General features: G+C 62.6%; 1 protein-coding gene across 1 annotated transcript in view; it reads left to right on the top strand.

Moving 5' to 3' along the window:
* The first annotated feature begins 1,032 nt into the window (after nt 1-1,032).
* Nucleotides 1,033-24,652, top strand: part of KCNT1 (potassium sodium-activated channel subfamily T member 1) — a 43,213-nt gene continuing 19,593 nt past the window's right edge. Inside the window, exons 1-13 of the mRNA XM_052647753.1 lie at nt 1,033-1,187; nt 5,665-5,706; nt 11,957-12,036; nt 12,603-12,702; nt 17,423-17,479; nt 18,802-18,850; nt 18,939-18,998; nt 19,213-19,287; nt 19,355-19,438; nt 20,037-20,131; nt 21,129-21,309; nt 23,832-23,996; nt 24,359-24,495. Of these exons, the coding sequence (XP_052503713.1) occupies nt 1,033-1,187; nt 5,665-5,706; nt 11,957-12,036; nt 12,603-12,702; nt 17,423-17,479; nt 18,802-18,850; nt 18,939-18,998; nt 19,213-19,287; nt 19,355-19,438; nt 20,037-20,131; nt 21,129-21,309; nt 23,832-23,996; nt 24,359-24,495 (1,280 nt within the window). The remainder of the gene's footprint in view (nt 1,188-5,664; nt 5,707-11,956; nt 12,037-12,602; nt 12,703-17,422; nt 17,480-18,801; nt 18,851-18,938; nt 18,999-19,212; nt 19,288-19,354; nt 19,439-20,036; nt 20,132-21,128; nt 21,310-23,831; nt 23,997-24,358; nt 24,496-24,652) is intronic.

The following is a 24,652-nucleotide window of genomic DNA, read 5'->3' on the forward strand; positions in this document are numbered from 1 at the left end:
TCTGAGCACCCTGCACCCAGCTGGGCTCCAGGGCAGCCAGGCCACAGCCTGGGTCCTCCCAGCACCAACACCTGGGCGAGTCACCTCTACCCCCCCCCCCAGTCCCGGGCCTCCCTGGTCTGCAAAAATGGAAGGAATTGGGCAGGAAAGCCACATAATGTGGCAACAGGGAGCAGAGGCTCCGTCAGCTGGGAGGCCTCTCCCTGCCTTCCTGTCTGGTCTCCAGCGGAAGCCACTTCCTCCCTCAGCGCCTCGGTTTCCCCCTTTGCAAACGGACAGAAATCTGCACACTTCCTCAAGCTATCTATTGCGTGAGATGGTCCGAGCACACCGGGCAGGGAGGGGGTCCGTCGCAGACCGGGCTCCGGGACTGTTAGCTGCCTCCTCCGCTTCCGGGATCCCATGTCCCGCTCCGAATGGAGCCTCGAGTGCAGACACAGGTAAAGGAGGGCCTCGTGAACTCCCTGGGACGCTTTGGGGGAGGAGGTGGGGGGCAGCGGCGGCCCCTGAGTGCTTGCGGGAGGGAAGACAGACAGTGGCGTCCCCCATCTCGACCGTGGGGCTGGGCGGGCCCACCCGACCAGGGGTGGAAGCTGGGAGGTGCGCGTGGCTCCGGGTCCCCAGGACCCACAGGCCGCCTGGGGTCCCCGGCTCCAGCAGCCCCCGCCTGCGGAGGTGACCGGCCAAGAGCCACAGCTGCCACCGCGCTACTCTTCCTCCCCTCCTCCCGCGCCGTGCGGGCCAGCGTGACTGTTACTACTCCTTCCGTGGGAAGGCAGGCCCCTCGCAGCCCGGGGCGCCGAGACGCCCCGCTCCCACGTGAGGCGCCCTCTGAGCTCCGGGGATGGGGAGGGGGCCGAGCCTGGGCGCCCCCGGTGGCGGCGGGAAGGAGCTCGACCGCCCCCCAGCATCCCAGCGCCCCCTCGGCCGTTCCACTGCGGCGGCGGCGCGGGGAGCGCGGGGAGGCGCGCGGAGATGGTAGCGCCCGTTCCGCCCCCGCCTCCCGCCGCCGCCGCCGTGCGCTCCGGCAGGATGGCGCGGGCCAAGCTGCCGCGCTCGCCGTCCGAGGGCAAGGCGGGCCCTGGGGGCACCCCGGCCGGCGCCTCGGCCCCTGAGGAGCCGCACGGGCTCAGCCCGCTGCTGCCGGCCCGCGGCGGGGGCTCCGTGGGCAGCGACGTGGGCCAGAGGTAGGGGCGGGGGCGCGGGGCGCCGCCGGGAGGGGCTTTGCTCTCTGCGCTCGCATCCTGCACGGGCTCCGCTCCGCTGCACCTGCCGCGTTGCTTGCAGCCCCGGGGAGGGGAGGGACGGCCGGGTCTCCCCTGGGGACCCCCTCCCAAGCGCCCCGCCCGTTGTGTCTCCCGTCTGCCTGTGGGACCCCTGCTCCCTCCTGCTCTGAGAGGCTGAGCAGTGGGCCTGCAGGTGAAATCGGAGGAGAGAAAGGAGGTGGGGACCTGCTGACCCCTGCCCCAAGCCCTGTCCCGCTGGAGGCTACACTCATGTTGGTCCCTAGCAGCCACTTGGGGTGAGGCAGGGCCAGCGTCTGTGTCCCGCTCCAGAGGTAAGCAGTGTGAGGCCCAGGGCAGCCGCAGAGCAGATGGGAGCTGGGGCGCAGGCTGGGGACTCAGGCTCCCTGGGGCTGGTGCCTGGAGTTCGTGGCAGTCAAGGTGCAGGAGGCTTGTTCTCCCGGCCCGGCAGGGTCCTGCCGACCCCCTCCAGCCCCTCCTCGAGCATGGGCACAGCATGACACCCCCATTTCACTGATGAGGACACTGAGGCTCAGCCTGCAGCACTAACTCTTAGCCATCATCTCTCCTGTGCCAGGAGCCCTTCTAGATGCTGCGGGGGAAACTGTGATGAATCAGACCCCCCAATGTGGGCACACGTCGTGGGCACGAAAACCTGTGTGGGCTGGGCTGGGACAAGGAGAGGGGAGGCTTCCTGGGGCACTGGCCCTGCAGGCGGAGCACCGGGAGATGGGCAGGGGCTTCCGGGCAGAGGAGACAGCCAAGGCCAAAGCCTGGGGTGCTGGGGTGTGGTGCCATGTGAGGGTTGGGGGGAGGCGTTGGCAGAGACTCAGCCTGGCAGATGGCAGAGCACGGGTGCCTGGGGAGCCTCCCCCCCGCCCCCCGCCACTGACCACAGGCCCTCTGGACCCTCCGCACTCTCGCACCCATCTCCTGCCCCTTGGCACGCCCCTAGAGGGCAGCTGCCCCGCGGTCATTCCCATTTGCCGGAGGAGACTGCTAAGGCAGGAGACTAAGTGCTCTAACGGGCACTCCTGGTGGACTCATACAGCTAATGGGCAGCCCCTGGGCAGGAGGGAGGCAAGTGCTGGCCAAGGCCCTGGAGACCAGATTCCTCTCTTCTCCGTTCCCTTCCTGGAGGCTGTAGGAAGCAGTGAGCCCAGAGGCTCTGGTTACCGGCAGCCTGGCCCCTGCAAATGACTGGCTTCCCGCTGTCCCTGTTCCTGCAGGGACGCAGGGATGGCAGGTCCTGTCCAAGCTGCATCTGAACCCGCAGTGCAGCACGGGAGCTGCGCTGGCGGGGACACCTCCTCCAGGAAGCCCTCCCCTCACTCCCACCCCTGCCACCCCCAGTCCTGCACAGACCCTTCGTGTGAGCAGCCTGGCTGGGTCCCCAAGCTGCCCCTGAGGGGCAGGGTCCTCAGAGCAACTGCATAGCCAGCCCGGCAGCACTGGGGGCTGGTGCCTGCAGCTCGTCTCCGGAAGCATTAGGTGCACGCTGTGGAGTTTGCTCCAGACGGAAGCAGTGGGGAGCCATGGCAGGTTCCGGAGCAGACGAGGACTTGCAGGGTTTCAATTCTGCAAAGACCAGAGCAGGCAGGTGGGTGCCCTCTGCTGGAGGAGCCAGTGGCTGTAGCTCCTGCCCCAACCTGCGTGCAGTGTCTGGAGCCAGCCAGGCCTCAGCCCTCCCCAGGGAGGCCCAGAGCCTCCTGGAGGCCTCACCACTGCTGGGGAGGTAGCACGGCAGAGGCAGGGGTCTCCACTGCCCCCAGGGGACTGAGCCACAGGGAGGGGCCAGCTCCCAACGCCCTGCCCAGATCGCCCCCCACCGCCTGCCCCTGCCACCCTGCCACCCTTCTCCTGGACTCCGTGGAGGGGGGAACATGGGCAAGGGGAACAGTGGGCAGCAGAGGCCAGGATGAGCTCTGAGCTCCCACTGGAGGCTGCTCGCAGAGGTCAAGGGAGCCCCAGGGCAGAAAGAGGGCAAGAGGGTCCAGGGAGGGGAAGGCAGGGGAGGCACAGGAGGACCTGGGCAAGGAGTGAGGGGCCGCCAGCAGGGGAGGCCTGTGAGCGGGACCTTGGGGCTGTCTGCGCCTCGCCCAGGGCAGCTTCAGGGGCAGGGCTCGCCAACCCAGGACCCTTACCAGGAGGGGCAGCCAAGGAAGGCACTCGCTCAGAGCTGGGCTGAAGGAAGGGTTGGAGACAAAGGCAAAACTCTAGCCCGGGGGCTCTTCGTGAAGGGCAGAAAGGAGGGGTGGGGTCTTGGGGCGTGGGGTGGAGTCAGGCAGAGCCCACGCAGGTGGTGCAGGGCCTGGGCGGGGTCAGAATCAGCTGGAGACCCCTGGGGCAGCTGCAGTGAGTGGCTGCTGAGGGCAACCGTACACACGCCAGCCCCCCCCACCGCCCGCCAACCCCGAACTCAGGACGGCCCCTCTGAGCCTGGCTCCCACCTAGGACAGGCCTGGGGGCTCCAGGGCCACCTCTGTGTGCGGGGCCCTGGGGGCTTCTGTGGACGGTGGGGGCTGCGGCAGGCAGGGAGAGTGAGCGCTGCAGGAAACAGCACCTTGGCCAGCCCAGGGCCGGCTGAGCACTTTGCTCTGGGTGCTGAGCCCACCTGCCCCTTGTGCTCTGAGCTTGGTGCCACCCTGCTCTCCTGCTGTTCCTCCCGGATCCCTCGCCTGTGGCTGGCCTCCCACTGGCCCGCCCAAGTCTCCCTCCCTCCCCCCCGCCGGGTTTTTCCCAGGAGTCCTCACCCTGGGGCCCCCCTCCACCCCTGAAGACCCACACCTTCATGTGCCCCCCACCCCCTGGCCAGGAACCCAGCCTCTCTCCCATCCCCCATCCCCGACCTGCTCCCAGCGAGTTCCTCCTGGTCCGCCCTGACCTGACGCCGGGACAGGCTGTGGCCCTACCAGGCTCCCGCCCCCGGGGGAGCAGCTGTCACCCAACTCAGCACTCAGGCAGTGCCTGGGCCAGAGGGGATCTGAGCTGGATAAACATGCTGCTAAGTCGCTTCAGTCGTGCCCGGCTCTGTGCGACCCCGTGGACTGCAGCCTACCAGGCTCCTCCATCCATGGGATTTTCCAGGCAAGAGTACTGGAGTGGGTTGCCGTTGCCTTCTCCTGTAACTGCATAGTGATACACCAATTCAACTTACTGCTATGGGGGAAAAACACCATTTAATGAGACATGAAGACAAAGCACAAACCCGACTGAGGGCACACACGCTGTGGACCACAGCACTGCTATGACCAGAGCAAGTGGGGGACGGGGGAGAGGAGATGGATGGGAGACTACAGCCTCGGGGGCGGTGGGGGGGCGGGGTCTGGATTGACGACAACTAAGCAGAACCTGTCAGAAGCTCCCAGAGACCCCAGACTCAGTGAAGCCCAGGCGCCCCCTGCTCTCTGCAGGCCCAGCCAGCACGCGGCCCACCTGCGGGGCACCCAGAGCTACAGGCTGGGGCGCCACCCAGAGAGCCCTATACAAGGCAAAGCAGGCTGGCTCCCTCCTCCCTGCCTGTGGCCTTGGGAAGGAGCGGTCCTCTCTGAACCTTGGTTTCCTCTTCTGGAAGATGTTTGCTTTAAGGATTGAAGGAGAGGCCCCATGAAGCTGGAGATGCTGGGGCAGATGGGAGGGACACCAACAAAGAGCAGGCCCTCTGTGCCCCCCCCACCCAGCTCCTGATGCTCCCACCAGCTTCTCCCTCCCAGTCTCGAGTTAGCGCAGGCCACACCCACCTCGGTGTTCTCTGGCTGCAGCCAGTCTGGAAAAACCCTAGGCCAAGGCAGCCTCAAGGGCAACAGGTATGTGTTGCTGGCCCAGGAGAGGGGGTGCCCCTGGGGGTCCCTAAGAAGCATCGGACTGCCTTGTCACCAGGAAGCCGAGGGGACAGGGCAGTGGGGTGGCCCCAGGGCCTGTAGAGGGCAGGGGCATCGAGGAGAGGTGGGCAGGCTTGACAACAAGGAGACCAACTGTCATGTCCAGCTGGTGGCTCCTGTGTGGGGGGCGCCCCTCGCTGCCATCAGCTTCCTGGGTGTCGAGGGGGGCTGACCTGCTCCTTCCTGGACCCCGGGGTCACAGGGGCCTGGGGCAGTCTCAGTGCAGAGCAGAGCGGTGGGCACTCCTGAACCTGCTGTCCAGCCACTCGCCTGGCTGCAGGCAGGGCCCGTCCTGCGTGCCCTCCGCTGGGAGGGTCACCCTGTCCCGCCGGGGTGGGGGCGGGGCGCATGTACCCGCGCTGCCACAGGCACCGTGCTGCTTCTGGGGCGCTCAGGGGGCCAGGGGGTGTGCGCGTGGGCGTGCCCTGCTCCCCTCGGCCCATGCCCGAGTCCTCCCTCTGTGTCTGGGAGCCCAGGCTCCCCCATCTGTCCATCCGTCCGCTGTCTGCATTGACGTGTCTGCTCCATTCCGCCCTCAGGCTTCACATGGAAGAGTTTAGCCTGGACTCCTCTGTGTCTCAGTAAGTGCTTGGTTCACAGGTGTCCTCCTGGCCCCGAGCAGACCCTGGGGGAAGGGGCTTGGGCTGTGACTGCCCAGGGGGAGGGTCTGCTGCGCCCAGCACCATCTGTCCTGCAGCCGGGCCCGAGCAGGGCACGGCCAGGACTGCTGGACCTTGAGTGGGGCTGAGGCTGGGGGCAGAACGTGGCGTGGCTCTCTGGGAAGGAGCCTGGGAGTGGGAAATGGGGTGTCCAGAGCCCCACGGTGGTGACGACAGCCCTTAGGAAGGGATGAGGACCCCACTATGGTACTGGTGTGGGGTCAGGCAAGCAGGTGACTGCTGGGAACGAAGGCTTCAGCCCACTGCGGCCACCTGTGCAGATCCAGAACTCCAGGCGCCTGGCCCAGCTAGCCCGCCGGGGAGCCCCTCCAGGCTTTTCCTGGCTTCAGTTAGGGCTGCAGAGGGCCCTTTGAGGTCTGGGACCCAAACCCCTCAGCACCTCCGCCGGGCATATTCACGGGAAGGAGCCCCTCACCTGCTCACGCCCAGGGCGTCTAGATTGGCCACCACACGGGGCCTGATTATCCTTTCGTTAATTAACACCATTGGCAGCGGCCACCATCACCCACTCGGGGCTTCTCCACACTTCCTCCTGCAGCCCGAGGCTCAGGCATCATTACCCAGGCCAGCCCTGGGCCTCCGTCCCCCAGCCGTGGTGCAGCGGGTAACCAGAGAGGGGGAAGGTGCCTCCGCCAGCTCCCTGGGGCAGGTCCCAGGCCGTTGGCGGGGTGAGGGGGGAGTGGACAGTTGCAGCTGCCCAAGGGGCTGAGGCTGTGGTCCTCTGCCCCAGAGCTGCGTGGTCACCAGCAGGTCAAATATCCCTGGGCCCTTGGAGGCCCAAGGAGGCTTGTCGGGGCCCTGACCCAGCCAAGGTGCGAGGCCAGTACTGGGGAGGCCCAGGACAACACTGTTACTTTGAGAGGTCGCTGCCCACTCTGCCTGGCAGCTTGGAGCCCTCGCTTTTCTTGGCATCCCAGACCCCGGGAGGGGCAACTGGCAGAAAGGAGGCCTGTGGCCGCAGGCTGGCCTGTGCCCCAGCCTGTGCAGTGGTGGGTGGGTGGAGGGCTACAGCAGAGCCCCGTGTCCCCCCGTCGCCCCCACTGGCAAATCTGCAACGGGGCTGGGTGTGGCGGGGGCAGAGTGGTCCCAGCGCCACCGTCAGCTCAACGGCCCCGCCCCCAAACCGGACCAGCCTGGCTCCTTGCCGGTCCAGCCCAGGAGCTGGAGCGGAGCTGGCCACGTGTCTGTCCCGCCTAGGCCCCTGGGCAGGTCACAGGTTCTGCTCAGTCTCAGAATAGCCAGCCTCGGAGTTGGCGCTTGGGCCCAGTCTCTGCTCTTCTGTCTTGCCCGCGGGCTCCTCGGCCTCCTGCCTAGAGCTCCCGGGAACCTGCTGGACATCCACCAGCCCGCAGCAGGCCTCCAGGAAGGAGGCCGCCGGACCTCGGCCCCATGTGAGTGCACGGCTGTCACAGCCAGGCGGGTGGGCCTGCCCACGGCCATGTGCCTGGTGTCTGGCCACCCTCCCACCAGGGCCGGCCGCCTGGCCCTGCGTTTGCAGCTTCCCGGCACAGGCCATCTGTGCCAGAACCGCCTGCCAGCAATCCCTGGAAGGCCACTCCCCAGCCTGCTGGTCAGCCCACCAGTCAGCCCCCCAGTCAACCAGGGAGGGCGGCAGCGTCCTCCACCTGCTGCGCCTGGCAGGTCCCCTCCGGGCGTGGGGTGGGGTAGGTGGGGTTCGAGCCACTTTGCTGGCACAAGGGGGCCCCCTCCAGTCCATCCAGTGTGGACAAGACCCTGCACACCAGCCTGGGCCTGGGCCTGGGCCACTAGAATGCAAGCCATGTGGGGATGGGCCAGAGCTGACTGCTGGCACCCGAAACTTGAGAGCCCTGGGCTCCGGGGGGAGCCTGAAGGCCCATGTCTTTCAACCCACTGGGTGACGTGAGCCAGCACCCAGCCTGGGTGGGCTTCCATTCCCATGCGTGTGGGCACGAGGCTGGCAGGAGCCCCCTGAGAGGCCCAGTGAGGGGCTGGGGGCATGGCTCTTGAGCTGCCCAGCCTGAGTCCCTGTCCTCACAGTCAGAGAGCTGCTGACTCCGAGCAGGACAGACAGACCAGGGCTGAGGACTGTCCCGGGACGGGTGTGGGTTTGGCCTGGGGCTCATGGCCTAACTCCAGGGGGTGCCCCAGGGCCCTTCTGAGGCGGGGTCCCGGAAGCCTCAGGGCTCCATAACTAGGCCTGCCGAGGGCTTGACACCTTCCTGCGCCCTGGGCTAAGCAGCAGTGGCCCCTCTGCTGTGCCCAGCCCTCCCCGCTGGCCGCCCACTGAAGGAATGAGTGGCTGAACAGGAGCAGGCATATAGGGGGTGGACGCCTCGTCTGCCCCTGCCCAGGGCTCTTGAGCTTGTTAACAGGGCCGTCGCTGTGTGAGCTCTTAGTCATGTCCCAGCTCCTAGCCCCTGCCCAGCCCTCCCCTCAGAGCAGCATCCCACGGGTTTGGCAGCCAGCTCCACCATGGGGCCACCAAGGGGCCTCGAGCCACAGCTGGTGGGCATCCACCACGTGCCACCTGCGGCCACACACATGGGCTTATAGCACAGCGCCATCTTCTCTGGGTGATGTGAGTGATAGGTGTCGGCCAGAGTCGGTCTCAACAAAACCAGCCCTGATCGCTGGCACCACTGAGAGAGGGTGGCAGGGCAGGGCCAAGGGTGGGGGTCCTCTCTCACTTAGTCCTCCTCTGAAAACCAACGATTAGCTGGATTTGGGGGCTTCCCTGGTGGCTCAGTTGGTAAAGAATCTCCCTGCAATGCAGGAGACCTAGGTTCAGTCCTTGGGTGGGGAAGATCCCCTGGAGGAGGGCATGGCAACCCACTCTGGTATTCTTGCCTAGAGAATCGCATGGACAGAGGAGCCTGGCGGGCTGCAGTCCATGGGGCCACAAAGAGTTGGACATGACTGAGCAACTAAGCACAGCAGAGCCTGACTTTTCAGGGGAGAACCCAAGGAATAGAGGAGACTGTTTTGATTTCTCCACAGTTGCAGCAGCCCTGCCAGGCACCCTCAGGATGCCCGGGGCAGGCGGTTCCTGTCACTGCCTGTTCCCCAGGTGAGGCAGCTGTGGCTCAGGCAGGTGAGGCCAGGCAGGTGAGGATCAGGGCTCTGTCTGTCAGGCCAGATGGCCCATGCCCCCCGGGGTGGCCATTTCCTTCAGGAGCCTTGCTGAGCCAAGAGCACGCCCTCAGCTGAATTACACCCACCGCCTTAAACTTCAGGTTAAAGGGAAAGCTTGCAACTTGCGTTCTGTGGTGGGAGAAGTGGGCAGCCACAGCTCGTGGAGGCAACAGACTTCCCTGGCAGTCCAGTGGTTAAGATGCATGCTTCTAGTGCAAGGGGCACAGGTTCGATCCTTGCTCAGGGAAGATCCCCCATGCCACACGGTGCAGCCAAAATAAAAAGAAGAAGAAAAACAGTGGAGGCGGCTATGTGGCTTTCCCCAGCACCCAGGCTCAGATTCCCAGACCAGGCCTGTCGGTGTCCACAGCTGCCTGGGCGAGGGGATTGACAGGTGATGTGGGTCTCTTGTCCACATCAGTTACTAGGAGCAGTTCCTAGTCTACTAATTGCTAGGAGTAACTGGTCCCAGATCAACTATCCTGACTGGGCAGGGACTTTCGGGGGGGGGGGTGCCCAAGTGGAGGGCATGAGCGGGGAGACCCCTCCTTGAGGCTTCGCTGTGCAGGCAGGAGAGTGAGGGGGCATGTGGTCCCTTGGAACATGTGGGCACCACTCAGGGGTGTCTGCCCCTGACCTGGCCCCAGCCCAGCTCGGGTTGTCTGAGCCCCTCCTTCACAGAGAAGGCTTTTGACCAGCTCCCCCCAGGGACCCTCGGGAGCTCCACTGACCTGGCCCCAGGCAGCACCTCCAGAAGAGGCTGGGTTCAGGTCTAGGGGGGTACACTGGGGTGCAATGGGGCGTGCAGAGAGGTACTGGAGTACAGTGTACGGCGAGCCGTGCGAGGCACAGTGCCCTGTGCTGGGGCGCACTGGGTGCACGAGGGTGCCATGCACAGTGGGGTGTGCTGGGTGTGCTCTACGCTGGGGCACACAGGGCACAGTGGCATGCTCAGGGATGTACCAGGAGCCATGCAGGCTTCCCCGGTGGCTCAGATGGTACAGAAGCCGCCAGCAGTGCCCCGGTGGCTCAGATGGTACGGAAGCCGCCGGCAGTGCAGGAGACCCGGGATCGCTCCCTGAGACAGGATGATCCCCTGGAGGAGGGCATGGCAACCCACTCCAGTGTTCTTGCCTGGAGAATTCCTTGGACAGAGGAGCCTGGTAGGCTACAGTCCATGGGGTTGGAAAGGGTCAGACACGACTGAGTGACTCACATTCGTGAGGAGTACGCTGGGCTGTGACGTACAGTGAATGTGCTTGGGAACAGCGGACAGTGGGGTACACAGAGGTGTGCGGGCTGGGGTGTACCATCGGGCGCACCGGCGGCACGGGCCCATCCCCTCTCACAGCGGGCTAACAGAGATGTGCTGGGGTGCGCAGTGTCCAGGGGGTGCTCTGGGCTTGGACCCTGCTCTGCAGGAGGCCTGTCCTGCTGCCCCGCTGACCACACTGCATCCTGCCCTGAGAGTGGGGAGGCCCACACCACTGTCCCTCCCCCTGGGCCCTTCTTGAGCCCTGTGACCAGGGGTGGCCGCTGTGGTCAGGCCGGGCCCCCCCAGTCTGCAAAGGTCAGGAAGGTGCTGGGGCTCTGCCCACAGCCCCTCCCTCGGGTCCACCACCTGGGCGGGTGCAGACGGCTGCTGCCAGAACATCAGGTCTGTTTCACATGCTTTGGGTCAAACAGACTTTGGGGAGCAATGAATATTTTAAACACTTCTCAAAGATGATGGGGTTGCCAGCCCCTGGCAGAGCGGTGTCACGAAACTTTCAAGGTGACAGCGGCATTAATTTCTGCATTGATCAGAGCTGGAGCCTGGCCAGAGGGGGAGGATGTTCAGAGCCCCTGCTCTGAATGGGGGCAAGAATGGGGAGCAGGGACTGGGGCCAGCGTGCCCCTCACCTCTGCCTGTGGACCACTGTCCTGCATCCCAGCTGCTCAACCGCCACCTCCTCCATGCAGCCCTCCAGGATTCCGTGGGCAGCACAACTCTGCCTCCAGGGTGCTGGATGTCCCTGCCTCCTCTCTCTGTGTGTCATGACCATCACACAGAGCCGTGGGTGAGCCGCTGCCTCACCTGATGGCTTTGTCCCACCTCCACAACATCTCTGGGGGTGGATTGGCTCGCCTACACCTGACATCTGGGTAATTTGGACCAGGCCTTCCTGGCACAAAGCCTCACCCCAAATCCCAGGCTACCGGTGCCTCTGTCTGGTCAGGGGGCAGGGAATGGCAGTGATGCCAGCAGGCCACTCTGAGGTCCTGAGACCAGCCTCCGTTGCAGCTGAGGCAGCCTGGAATGGAGGCCGTGTGGGGGCCAGCAGGTGCCAGCCCAGAGCAAGGTGGTCCCAGCCCCAGACCCACTTCCGGGAGGAAGGCAATGCTAGACCCTTCCTGCGCAAGAACCTGGCGGCAGGGCTGTGGCCGTCCTGCCTGCTGTCAATACCAGAGTTCTCACTATGGTGGAACACGATGCCCCAGCCGGCCACAGCGGGCCTGCACCTAAGGTGTGGGCAGCGGCCCATCCTCCCAGGCCCCATCTCACTCTGGGTGACCAGATGGCCCTTCCCCCATTTGCCTCCTCAATCAACAGGCTGCTCCTGCCAGTTTGTGAGGTCTGTTCCCCGGAGGCTGGGTGCCCACCCAGGGGCTCAGGGTGTCTGAGGATTGTCCAGGGCAACAGCCTCGGCTGGAGAGGGGCCCCTGTCAGCCCTGACCATCCCACAGGCTACAGCGTGCTTCTAGGCACAGCCACCAGGGGCCCCCAGAAAAGCACCTGGCCATCAGCTTCTGGAACATTCTGTGCAAAGCATATGGTGTGTTTTGAGCCAAGGGCCAGCCACTCAGGCCACCTGTAGTCCTGGCAGCTGCCATGATGGCCCAGGCTGGGGGCCATGAGTGCGCGTCTGCAGGGCCTGGAGGGCCCTGGGCTCTGGGAGGGAGGCAACCAGCCAGCAGGTCTGCTGGGGACACGTGGGAATGTGGGGCTTTGGGCTGGAGCCCCCTGACCCCAAGCCCACACCTTCCTGCCCCCCAGGGTCCAGGTGGAGTTCTACGTCAACGAGAACACTTTCAAGGAGAGGCTTAAGCTGTTCTTCATCAAAAACCAAAGATCCAGTGAGTGGGTTCTGTTGGGGGCGCAGGGCAGAGGGGCCTCTGTTGGAGCGGGCGGGGTGATGGGCATGCTCCTTGTCTCCTTGCCACCTTCCAGGGTGGGAGATGCCAGGACCCTGGGGAGCTGCGCCCCTCCTGGAGGCAGGGCTAGCCACGGCCACCAGGGGCACAGCTCAGCCCCTCACCTGACGGGGCTCCCTGGCACCACTGTGTGGCCCTCCCCTTTGCCCTGTGGGCTCCCTCCACCTGCCTTCCCAGCAGGAGGCTGGCCACCTGGGCTGCAGGATGGGGTGCGGAGGTGTGCCTATGGGTTCTGTTCCATAGATCTGTAGGTTGCTCCCCCAAGCCCCAGGCCCACCCCCAGGGCCAGCAGCTCAGGGACACTCTGCACCTCATCCATGAGGCAGGAGGGCATGGAGCCTCTCGGAGGCCGGCCTGGCAGAGCCCCCTCAACGCAGAGCCACCTGGTCAGTGTTGGTCAGGACAGCCAGGTACAGCAGCCCAGGTGCAGAGTCCCAGCCGCTCCAGGAGCCCTGACCACTGCCTGCCCCACCCACCCTCACCCACAGGCCTGAGGATCCGGCTGTTCAACTTCTCCCTGAAGCTGCTGACCTGCCTGCTGTACGTTGTCCGCGTCCTGCTGGACGACCCAGCCCTGGGGATCGGATGGTGGGTGACCTGCGGGCCGGGGGCTGGGCCTTCCCGGTGCCGTGACAGAGGCTGATGGGGTTTGCACAGGGGTCTGTGTGTGGGACCTCCCCAGGCCCCGCCGCCAAGAGCCATGGCTGGGACACAGCCCTCAGGCTGGCGCTGACACTGGGTGTCCTTGCCATGGACGGTGGCTGCACGTGCAGCTGCACCCGGACAGAGCCCTCCTGGAGGGTCTGGGGTACTCCCTCCCTGCCTGCCCAGGGGCGCCCGGGGGTCTCGGTACGGGGCTCTGGCTCCCCCAGCTCCTCCTGGGTGGGTGGGGGTAGCAGGCCTCAGTGGGGAGAGGAGGTGAGCCCCTTTCCCTGGGCGCCCCTGGTTCCCCCTGCCCCTCCCAGCCCTGGGGCCTCTCCCTTATTTACATGGAACACCTGCTGTGAGGCTTCCCAGCAGGGCCATGGGCACAGTGCCCGCGCCTCCTGAGCGGATGCCTAAGAGCCCACAGCTGGACGAGGTGCTTCCTGTCTCATGTTGTCCAGAGGGCCCCGCGCTCCTGCTCGCGCTGCTGGTGGGAAGCAGTTCTCTGCCCTGGAAGCTGGTGGGGCTGGCTCTCTGTGCCCATGTCTGTCACGTCTCAGGGACGCCTGGCGTGATCCCTTCTCAGCACCACGTTGGTCCTGGTGGACACTGAGCTGGGGGCACGCAGGGCTGGGCTCGTCTGCAGCTGGGTTCCCATCTGCCCTGGGAGCCTCTCTTGACTCCCTCATACCCAGATTGGGGTTCCAGAAGGTTCTGGAGTGGTCCTCTCTCCTGTTTCTCCTCTTTCTGGGGGTTTCCTTGGCTTCCTCTCCAGCCCTCTAGCTGAGGTTTTCACTTCTGCTCCCGTGTTTTGTGATTTCCAAGAGCTCTTCATCTTCAGGCGTCAGCCCCGCTGCAGGTGTCCTGCCGTTGGCATCTCGGGGTTTGTCTGAAACCCTTTCCTTCTTATATGTTCCTCTTCTGCTCGGTCTCTGGGCTCGTGGGCAGGGGACTTTCTCAAATGTTCTGCCACTCACCCTAAGGGTGGGTGTCCAGAGGCTGAGGGCCCTGCAGTCAGGATGTGGTCAGTCACTTGTCTCCCCAGCTGCTCAGACAGATCCTACCCCTCCTCACTGGAGGATAGGGCCTGGCCACTGGGCTCCTGCTGGCTGAGTTGGGAAGGAGGCAGGGGTGAAAGGTCGCTGTGCAAGCTTGCATCTTCCCCACCCCCACGTGCAGTGGGGCGGGTCGCCAGGCCAGACTCTTTCACCTGCTCCTGAGAACAGACCTCGTCTTCATCCAGAGTGTGGGAGGGCAGGTCCCACCGTGGTGGTTTGAGAAGGGCTCTAACTGACGTTGAGAGTACTTTTCTGTGTTCATCTCACCTTCTCCCACCTCCAGAGACATCGAGGCACCTGGCTTTACACCCCCAGGGGGACCAGGTCTGTTGTATTCATCGCACAGCACCTGGCACGTGGTGGGTGGGTGGGAGAGCACACGGACGGATGGTGGCTGGGAGAGGCGTGGGTAGAGTGGATGGGTGGGTAGTGTGTGGATGGATGATGGTGGATGGATGGGTGGTGGAGGGTGGATGGATGGAAGATGGACGAACGGATGGATGGGGTGGGGGTGGACAGATGATGGTGGATGGATGGAGGCCGGATGGATGAATGGATAGAAGGGTGGATCGTGGGTGATGTAAGGACACTGGATGTGGATGGATGGATGGATGGGTCAGATGGATAGGATGGCTGCGTGGGTGGGTGGTGGATGGATGGAAGGGTGGCTCATGACTCCTATAGGTACTGAGTTTGCAACAACAGACTCAGGTGCAGGAGGAAATGGACCAATTGAAAAAAGAGGAGGGAGCCACCTGCCACCGTGGGACTCCCTGATAGTTAGGTCCTGTAGCTCGGCGACCTGGCTTTGGCTGTAATCTGGGGCAGAGCTAGCATGGCAGCCAGGCCCCTGCCCCCTTCCCAGTGCGGGGCGACCCAGTGGCTTGGGGAAGCTCCTCCTCAGGAGTGACTTAGGGAACCTGCTTCTTAGCACACTGGGCAGGAGCGTGGCTTTCTCTCCGTGTCGCACACACACTGTCCAGCCTCGTTTCGGCAGTTCTGGCCTCCGGGAGGGCCTGAGGGCTCCAGGTCCGTCTCTGGCCGCGCACAGCCCTTCCCCTGCCGCAAGCCCAGGTGGAGCCCCTAGCCCCCTCCCGGGCTCCCCGCTGGTGTTCGCCTACCCGGCTGGCCTCTCCCCCTGCCCCTCCCCTCCTCCTCCTCAGAGACCCGCCCCCTCAGGGGCCCGCCCCCTCAGAGACCCTCCCCCTCAGAGACCCTCCCCCTCAGAGACCTCCCCCTCAGAGACCCGCCCCCTCAGAGGCCCTGCCCCTCAGAGACCCCCCTCTGCTGCTCCTTCTCAGAGACCCTCCTTCTCAGAGACCCTCCTCAGTTCAGTTCAGTTCAGCCTCTCAGACTCTTTTAGGACAACCCCATGGACTGCAGCATGCCAGGCCTCCCTGTCCATCGCCAACTCCCGGAGTTTACTCAAACTTATGTCCATTGAGTAGGTGATGCCATCCAACCATCTCATCCTTTGTTGTCCCTTCCTCCTCCTGCCTTCAATCTTTCCCAACATCAGGGTCTTTTCTAATTAGTCAGCTCTTGGCATGAGGTGGCCAAAGTACTGGCGTTTCAGCTTCAGCATCAGTCCTTCCAGTGAATATTCAGGACTGATTTCCTTTAGGATGGACTGGTTGGATCTCCTTGCAAAGGGACTCTGAAGAGTCTTCTCCAACAACACAGCTCAAAAGCATCAATGCTTTGGCCCTCAGCCTTCTTTATAGTTCAACTCTCACATCCATACATGACTGCTGGAAAAACCATAGCTTTGACCAGATGGACCTTTGTTGGCAAAGTAATGTCTCTGCTTTTTAACATGCTGCCTAGGTCGGTCATAACTTTTCTTCCAAGGAGCAAGCGTCTTTTAATTTCATGGCGGCAGTCACCATCTGCAGTGATTCTGGAGCCCCCCAAAATAAAGTCTGACACTGTTTCCACTGTTTCTCCATCTATTTGCCATGAAGTGATGGGACCGGATGCAATGATCTTAGTTTTCTGAATGTTGAGTTTTAAGCCACCTTTTTTGGTCTCCTCTTTCACTTTCATTAATAGACTCTTCAGTTTGCTTTCTAACTCTAAGGGTGGTGTCATTTGCATATCTGAAGTTATTGATGTTTCTCCCGGCGATGTTGACTCCAGCTTGTGCTTCATCCAGCCCAGTGTTTCTCATGATGTCCTCTGCATATAAGTTAAATAAACAGGGTGACAATACACAGCCTTGACATGTTCCTTTCCCTATTTGGAACCAGTCTGTTGTTCCATATCCAGTTCTAACTGTTGCTTCCTGACCTGCATACAGGTTTCTCAAGAGGCAGGTCAGGTGGTCTGATATTCCCATCTCTTTCAGAATTTTCCAGAGTTTGTTGGGGTCCATACAGTCAAATGACTGAGTGACTAAACTGAACACAGTCAAAAGCTTTGGCATAGCCAATAAAGCAGAAGTAGATGTTTTTCTAGAATTCTCTTGCTTTTTCAACGATCCAGTGGATGTTGGCAATTTGATCTCTCGTTCCTCCGCCTTTTCTAAATCCAGCTTGAACATCTGGAAGTTCACGGTTCACGTACTGTCGAAGCCTGGCTTGGAGAATTTTGAGCATTACTTTACTAGCGTGTGAGATGAGTGCAATTGTGTGGTAGTTTGAGCATTCTTTGGCATTGCCTTTCTTTGGGATTGGAATGAAAACTGACCTTTTCCAGTCCTGTGGCCACTGCTGAGTTTTCCAAATTTGCTGACATATTGAGTGCAGTACTTTCACAGCATCATCTTTCAGGATTTGAAATAGCTCAACTAGAATTCCATCACCTCCACTAGCTTTGTTCGTAGTGATGTTCCTAAGGCCCACTTGACTTCACATTCCAGGATGTCTGGCTCTAGGTGAATGATCACACCATCGTGATTATCTGGGTCATGAAGATTTTTTTGTACAGTTCTTCTGTGTATTTTTGCCACCTCTTCTTAATATCTTCTGCCTCTGTTAAGTCCATACCATTTCTGTCCTTTATTGAGCCCATCTTTGCATGAAATGTTCCCTCAGTGTCTGTAATTTTCTTGAAGAGATCTCTAGTCTTTCCCATTCTATTGTTTTCTTCTATTTCTTTGCATTGATCCCTGAAAAAGGCTTTCTTATCTCTCCTTTTTGTTCTTTGGAACTCTGCATTCAAATGGGTATATCTTTCCTTTTCTCCTTTGCCTTTCGAATCTCTTCTTAGCTTTTTGTAAGGCCTCTTCAGACAACCATTTTGCCTTTTTGCATTTCTTTTCCTTGGGGATGATCTTGATCCCTGCCCTCCTCCTCAGAGAGCCTCCTCCTCAGATACCCTCCCCCTGCTCCTCCTCCTCAGAGACCCTCCCCCGCCCCTCCCCCTGCCCCTCCTCCTCAGAGACCCCCCTCCTCGGAGACCCTCCATACAGCCTCTACGGGGTGGAAGCAGGCTTTTGTCCCTGAGTGTTAGAATTCAGACACCCATCTGAGATGTAGGGCCTGGCCCTAGGTTGGGGAGAGTGCCGCCCAAACGCCCTGAGCCCGTGGCAATCCTGGAAGGGTCTGGTCCCTTTGGGGGGCAGTGCTGGGAGGGCTGTGGGGGCCAGCTCTGTCTCTCCACAGCTGGGGCTGCCCGAAGCAGAATTACACCTTCAACGAGTCGTCCTCCGAGATCAACTGGTGAGTGTGCCTCCCAGTTCCTGCTCAGAGGTCCGGGGCAGGGCGGGGTGGCCAGAGGGTGACACTGCCCGGGCCCCCGGGACAGATGCCCAGTCACAGCCAGAGAGCCTCCTGGGATCCTCAGGACCTGGCTGAGCAGTAACAACACTGGGCTGGCCCCACGGGGTACAGCCCAAGACCCTGGGGGCAACCTAAGGGTGACAGCGGGTGTCACCAGGAGCCAGCTTGGCCCAGCGCCCTTCTGTGATGCCCTCCAGCCCCAGGCGCCCTGGGTGAGAGGAGACAGACAGGGAGGGTCGGCTGCTGCCTCTGCAATTCATGAGCCTTTGGCCAAAGAGAGCAGGTGCCGCATTCAGGCAGTGAGAATTGACCCCAGAGCAGCGGGGGCGCCTGGGCCGGAGGCTAGGACGAGCTCCAGGGCCTTGGCCCTGATGGAGGCGTCTCCCTTCCAGCCTCCCCAAACCCACAGCCCCACTCTCGGCCTTACTGTCTCACTCACACCGCTCCCCTGGCACCCTGGCCCAGCCTTGCAGGTCAGTCGTGGCCCTCCACAGCAGCAGGATGGATCTGCCAGGCCCTGGCCACTGTTCCCAGCCCAGTCACCTGTCCCTGGGAGGCAAGAGGGTTAGGATCGCAGGGACACGTAGGGACACGCCAGCCCCTCCCTTCACATCTGGCCCTGGAAGCCCTTCCTTTCTGGCCCAGTGTGGGTAGGACAGCTTCTGAGCCCAGCCCGACTCCCGCCCAAAGGAAGGCCTGGGGATTTCAGTCTCTGTCCCTCGGTGGAGAAAGTCACTGCCTGACACCCCGGCTGCAGCAAGGGCCCCCAAGGGTCAGGCCTTGGCCACCTGAGCCTGGGGAGGGTGGGCAGGGTCGGCGCAGAGCTCAGCCATCTGGCCCCTCATGCTGGTCTCACCCCAACCTTTGTCCAGAGGCTGCGTCTGGGCAGGAACACCCCCTCCCCTATGTCACTCTCCTCAAGGAAGCTACGTGGGTTATAGTCAAGGAAGGACCTGAGGTCAGGAAACCCGAGAGCTTGGATGACCAGCACAGTCCCCGTGCAGAGGCACAGGAACCTGGATGAGAAACAGTAGCCACCTGGGGCCGCCAGGCCTGTCCCCAGAGCAGCCTTGCTCAGGCCCTGGTCTCACAGGCCCCTGCCCGAGGCCTCCTTTCTAGAGGAAGCCCCCCTCCCCTCCTGCTCTCAGCCCCTTGAGGGCAAGGCTGCCGCCCACTGTCCAGCTCAAGGAGCAGCCTGGGATCGGCGGAGGCCCATATGGCTGGGGACCCCCAGCCTGGGGCTCACCTCCCTCTCTCCTCAGGGCCCCCATCCTGTGGGTGGAGAGGAAGGTGGCTCTGTGGGCCATTCAGGTGAGTGGGGTGTGGGGGCGCACGGCTCTGGGTGGGCCCTGCTGCCCACCTGGCCCTGCTCAGAGGCTCCGTTATCGCCCTACCTCAGGTCATCGTGGCCATCATCAGCTTCCTGGAGACCATGCTTCTCATTTACCTCAGCTACAAAGTGAGTGCCCCCAGGCCTGGCCCTGCCCCGGAGGACCCCGCCACTGACACCCTCCACCAGCCCCCTCCTCCAGCCCCTTGCACCCCTTCCCTCAGCCCTCGGTCTCACCCCTTGACTTCCCACTGGCTCAGTTTGTCTCTCTCCTCAGCCCCCGCCCCACCCCGGTGCCCCCTCCTCTCCACCCACTCTGAAGCCCACCCCCTTGGCTCCCCAGGGCAACATCTGGGAGCAGATCTTCCGCGTGTCCTTCATCCTGGAGATGATCAACACACTGCCCTTCATCATCACGGTGGGTGAGCCGCCAGCCGAGGCAGGGGCCACCGCGACCCCTGCCCCCTGACCCGTCTCCTCCGCAGATATTCTGGCCGCCGCTGCGGAACCTGTTCATCCCTGTGTTTCTGAACTGCTGGCTGGCCAAGCACGCCCTGGAGAATATGATCGTAAGCCACTCCCTGCCCCCCACCCCCACCACTGCCTCAGCTTTGTGAGGTTTCCCAGGACCCCTGGGCACTGCTTGCCATGCCCTGGTCCTGGCCCAGGGGAGCTGGCCTGCTCCCTTGGTGCCCAGGCCGGTGACCGGCGGACACGTGCCTGTCACCAGAAGAGGCCCTCACGCCTCCTTCCTGACCGGCCGGAGCCCCATCCCTGATGCCCCGGGGACAGTCACTCAGGCCTGTCCCTGACCCCGGAATCATGGCTGGGGGAGGAAGAGGGTGAACATGCACAGGAGAGAGGGTGGGCCCCAGGACCCCGGGTCATGGCAGCCCCTGTGCTGAGCAAGGACCATTTCCTCCCAGGGCGCCCCCCGCCACACACCCACCAGCCCAGGCCTTGGCTCACCCCATCCCAGCTGCAAAGGGAGGGGTCGGGGCTGAGATCACGGCCTCTGGCCTATATATGGCAGGGAGCCAGAGAGCTGAGGTCACATGGAGTCCTTCCCCTGTTCGCTCACCTGTGTGTGTCCGGGACCTGCGGCGGGAAGGGCCGTGGGCTCCAGCCCAGGCTGAGCTGCTGATGGCACCGTGTCCCGTCCCGCAGAATGACTTCCACCGCGCCATCCTGCGCTCGCAGTCGGCCATGTTCAACCAGGTCCTTATCCTCTTCTGCACCCTGCTGTGCCTGGTCTTCACGGGGTGAGTCCCTGCAAGCGGCCGCCCGCCCATCCCAGGTAGACCTGGGCCCTTGCATCCAACAGGCCGGGCGGGCCTCAGAGTGGCAGGAGGCGGCCCGACCGGGATGGAGGGCCAGGAGGCAGTTCAGGGCCCACGTTCCAGACCAGAGCTGCCCAAGTCCAGCTCCTCCAGGGTCCAGGATGTGGGGGAGGGGCACTGGCTCTCGGCCGGGTGGGGACCCTGGGCTCAAGGCCCAGCTGAGAATAAGGTATGGGAGCCGCCAGAGTGAGAGGTGGGGGCCTGAAGGGGAGACCCCGTCCCCCTGCATGCCTGCCCCAGGCCAGGACAGGGGAGGCCCCAAGGCCACGTGCCTCCTACCCTCCCTACCCCCCACCGAAAAAACACACAGACCTGAGTGGAGCAGGCTGGGGTGTCTGCAGGGTGGGAAACTCCAGGGTGATTCAGCCCACCCCCTCCCTGCAGCCAGAGCGTCCACCCTGGGGAGGGTCCCTGAGTGCTGTCCCGTGTGTGTACTGTGGGCTCCCCAAGCCCTGCCAGCAGCACCTCCCAGCCTGGGGACAGGACGTGGGGCCACTGGAGTGGCAAGGAGGACTGTCCAGCTCTGTGCTGGGCAGGGGGCTGCGTGTGCCCCATGCCGTCTGACCCCTGGGTGAGGATGAGGCTCTGAGGTGGGTGGCAGGTGGGGCTCACAGCCTGCGTGGCCACATCCGCCCCCTCGGACCTCAAGCTCACACTGAGCCCACGCAGTGCTATGTCCACGCTCGTGCCCAGTTTTCCAAGGGCCTCAAAGGAGCCTCAGGGCCAGAAAGGAAGGTCAGGTAGGAGGGAAGTGCTGGGTGTGCCAGCTCTGTAGGCCGGGGTTGGGAAGCGCCCGGCTGGACTCAGGCCCGGGCTGAGGGCCGTGTGGGTGACAAATGACAAGGAGCTGCGGGCAGGCAGAGCCTCATTCTGGGAGCCGGGTGGCCGAGGCCCCACCGCCGCCCCTCCCCGGCTCTAGGACCTGCGGCATCCAGCACCTGGAGCGCGCGGGCGACAACCTGTCCCTCCTGACGTCCTTCTACTTCTGCATCGTCACCTTCTCCACCGTGGGCTATGGGGACGTGACGCCCAAGATCTGGCCGTCCCAGCTGCTGGTGGTCATCATGATCTGCGTGGCCCTGGTGGTGCTCCCGCTGCAGGTGAGCCCCGCCCAGGAGCAGCGCCGACGGGGGTGGGGGACATGGCTTCCTGGTGGGGTCTGTAATCAGTGAGGCTGCTGCGTCAGGACGGGGCGGGGAGTGGCGCTCTCAGACGGCTCCCCAGGACCTTTGCCGAGTGTGCAGCAGGAGGGGCTGCCGGGGTCTCCCTCAGGCTGGGAGTCAGGAGCGCTCAGCCGGTGCAGCAGCAGCTGCTTCCTGTCTCCTGTCACCTGTCACCAAGGCCGACCTGCCAGCTGAGCACTGTGGGGGCAGTGCGGGACTCCACCTGTGTTTAGATAAAAGGTAGAGGCCCAGAGCGGGGCCAGGCAGCTGTAGGCACTGCCCCCTGCAGCCCTTAAGAGGGCAGGAAAAGGTCCAGGGAAGGATCAGGACAGACTGTAGGGAGACAGACCTCGTGGTGGACACTTGGGGTTTGGGGAGATGGGGGCAGGGGAGGCACCTAACTGTGGCTACAGCAGGGCCCAGTCGACCCAGGGGTCCTCTGCTGACTTTAAGCTCAACTCCTCACCCCCATTCCCACCCCCACCCAATAGCTCAGAACCCCAGCCCCAGCTGACACCTTCCCCACTTCCGCCAATCCAGAGTGCCCTGTACCTGCCAGGAAAGCCAGTGTCACCCTCTATCAGTGATGAAAAAGGATGGTCCCAGTCACCATCCGGCGTTCTTCTTTTTTTATTTACTATTTCTTTATTTGCCTGCACCGGGCCTTAGTTGCAGCTTGTGGGCTCTTCGATCTTCATTGTGACTTGCAGGATCTTTAGCTGTGGCATGTGGGATCTAGTTCCCTGACCAGGGATCAAACCCAGGCCCTCTGCACTGGGAGCTTGGAGTCTTAGCCACTGGATCGTCAGGGAAGCCCCTGTCCTTCATTCTTCCTTAAACCACGTTCACCAGTTAGTGTCCTTAGAGATGATGACAGTGAAAACGCCCACCGGTAAATGTCCCTCCCAGAGTAACAATGACAACAGCTGACAACATCCCCCCCGCTCGGGGCTGAGTCGTCACGTGGTGCTTCCTGTAGCTGTTGGAACAAAGCCCCCCCACAAATGAAGGCTGGGGGCTCGAACCAGAGGAATTTAATCTCTTACGGGCTTCTCCACTGGCTCAGTGGTCAAGAACCCCCTGCAATGCAGGAGACCCCAGTTCGATTCCTGGGTTGGGAAGATCCTGGGTTGGGAGAAGGGAAAGGCTACCCACTCCAGTATTCTGGCCTGGAGAATTCCATAGATTGTATAGTCCATGGGATCACAGAGAGTCGGACACGACTGAGTAACTTTCACTTCACTAATTCTGTCTGATCTCATCTTAATGCATTACCTCTGCAAAGATCCTATTCCACATAAGGTCACATTCAGAGGTTCTGGGTGGACAGGATTTCAGGGGTCATTGTTGGGTCCTTTACAACTAGGCCATTTGCCCCTCGCTGCAGCCCTGGGAGACAGGCACTGTCAGGCCACTTTGGAGAAGAGCTGCGCACCTGTGCCACGTGGGGCTGGAACCCAAGCGTCTGCCGTCAGAGCCCCGACTGCACAGGTCTCAGGGATCATCCTGGAGTCTCTGGCCCCTCCCAGCAGGACCCAGTTCTGTGCTTCAAGGCCATAGGGTCTTGTTAGTAGAACCTAATAGGTACTCAATAAATTCAATGAGATGATCTCAACCTAAATATAGTACATCGACCAGAGCAGGTGAGCGTGAGTGGAGGTGGCTGCTGGCACTGATTTTAAATCACGTGGGAAAAATGAACGACCTCAGTGCTTGGGCTGAAAACAGTCAGAGACTTTCATGGGACCTGGCTGTCACCTACAGACGTGGAATCAGACTGTAGAGGGAAGCCCTGGGGGGGTCAGCACCGCGGACAGCTCCGAAGGGCCCTGGCATCCCCCTCATCCCGCCCATCTCTATGTCTCTGTCATCGTCCTATTTTTAAAAAGGATTCCTAACACGCAAAGCTCATAGTCAGGAGGTGTGGGCCAGAGTAGATGCAGGCTGCTGCCTCGAATCACCCACAACCTTGACTTGGGCTCAGAACCACAGTACTCAAAGTGTTCCTTCCACATGGGAAGTCTGGGTTCCTAATTCTGTGGCTGAGAATTCCCTAAGACACATCCAGGTCTCTCCAAATGTGTCTCAGGTGTGGACAGAGACCCAAAGGTCATGTAGTTACCTGGATGTCCAGAGTACATGCTTTAGCATCCACTAACGATCAGTTGGCCATCTGGGGCCGGGAGCTGGACCTGCCGCATATCTGCTACCCCCGCACACGGGCCGGACCATCCACTGTGCCCCCACCTGGCCCCTTGGGTTACCTGTGCCACAAATATCCAAGGCCTTCTGGGACATGCTCGGGACGGGGCTCCATTCTCGCCCTGCCTCCTCTGGCCTGCTCTGGTCTCCAACCTTCGCGCCCGGCACGGGCTGGCTATCAGCCTTCTTGCCCTGCCCTGTGCTGTCGCAGTTCCTGGAGCCCCAGGCCACCTGGCGCTCACACGCTTTACCTGCAGTTTGAGGAACTCGTCTACCTGTGGATGGAGCGGCAGAAGTCGGGGGGCAACTACAGCCGCCACCGGGCCCAGACGGAGAAGCATGTGATCCTGTGCGTGAGCTCCCTCAAGATCGACCTGCTCATGGACTTTCTGAACGAGTTCTACGCGCATCCACGGTTGCAGGTGAGGCCCCGCCCATGGCCCCACCCTGCTGCAGGTGAGGCCCCGCCCACGGCCCCACCCACGGCTGCGCTGAGGCCCCGCCCATGGTCCCACCCACAGCTGCGCTGAGGCCCCGCCCACAGCCCCATCCGGACCCAGAACCCCCTGAGCCATCGGGGCCTCTGTTTCCCTGCCTGTGGGGGGGAGTCTGGATGGTCTTCCACATTGTAGGGGGTGGGTCTGTGGCGTCCTGCCTTTCCTTCCTGCCGTCACAGAGAAGGCCGAGGGTCCTGAGAGGCTATACGGAGGTGAAAACAGTAGGAAGGCAGGGTGGGCAGGGAGCCGGCGAGCTTGCCAGGGGGCTGACGGTGCCCTACCTGCAGGACTACTACGTCGTCATCCTGTGCCCCACGGAGATGGACATCCAGGTTCGCAGGGTCCTGCAGATCCCCCTGTGGTCCCAGCGGGTCATCTACCTCCAGGGCTCCGCGCTCAAGGATCAGGACCTCATGCGGGCCAAGTGAGCGCCCGGGTGCGGGGAGGGTGCGGTCCTGCGCCGGCCAGCCGCTGCGCCAGCCGGGAGGGGCCATCAGCCGGGCGGCAGCTCCAGCTTTGTGCCTGCTGCCAGTCCAGGCCAGCCGGGCCCCTCACTGACCCCCGCACAGCCTCCTGGGCAA

Source organism: Budorcas taxicolor, chromosome 11 (assembly GCF_023091745.1).
Source record: "Budorcas taxicolor isolate Tak-1 chromosome 11, Takin1.1, whole genome shotgun sequence".
In the NCBI taxonomy this organism is placed as follows: Eukaryota; Metazoa; Chordata; class Mammalia; order Artiodactyla; family Bovidae; genus Budorcas; species Budorcas taxicolor.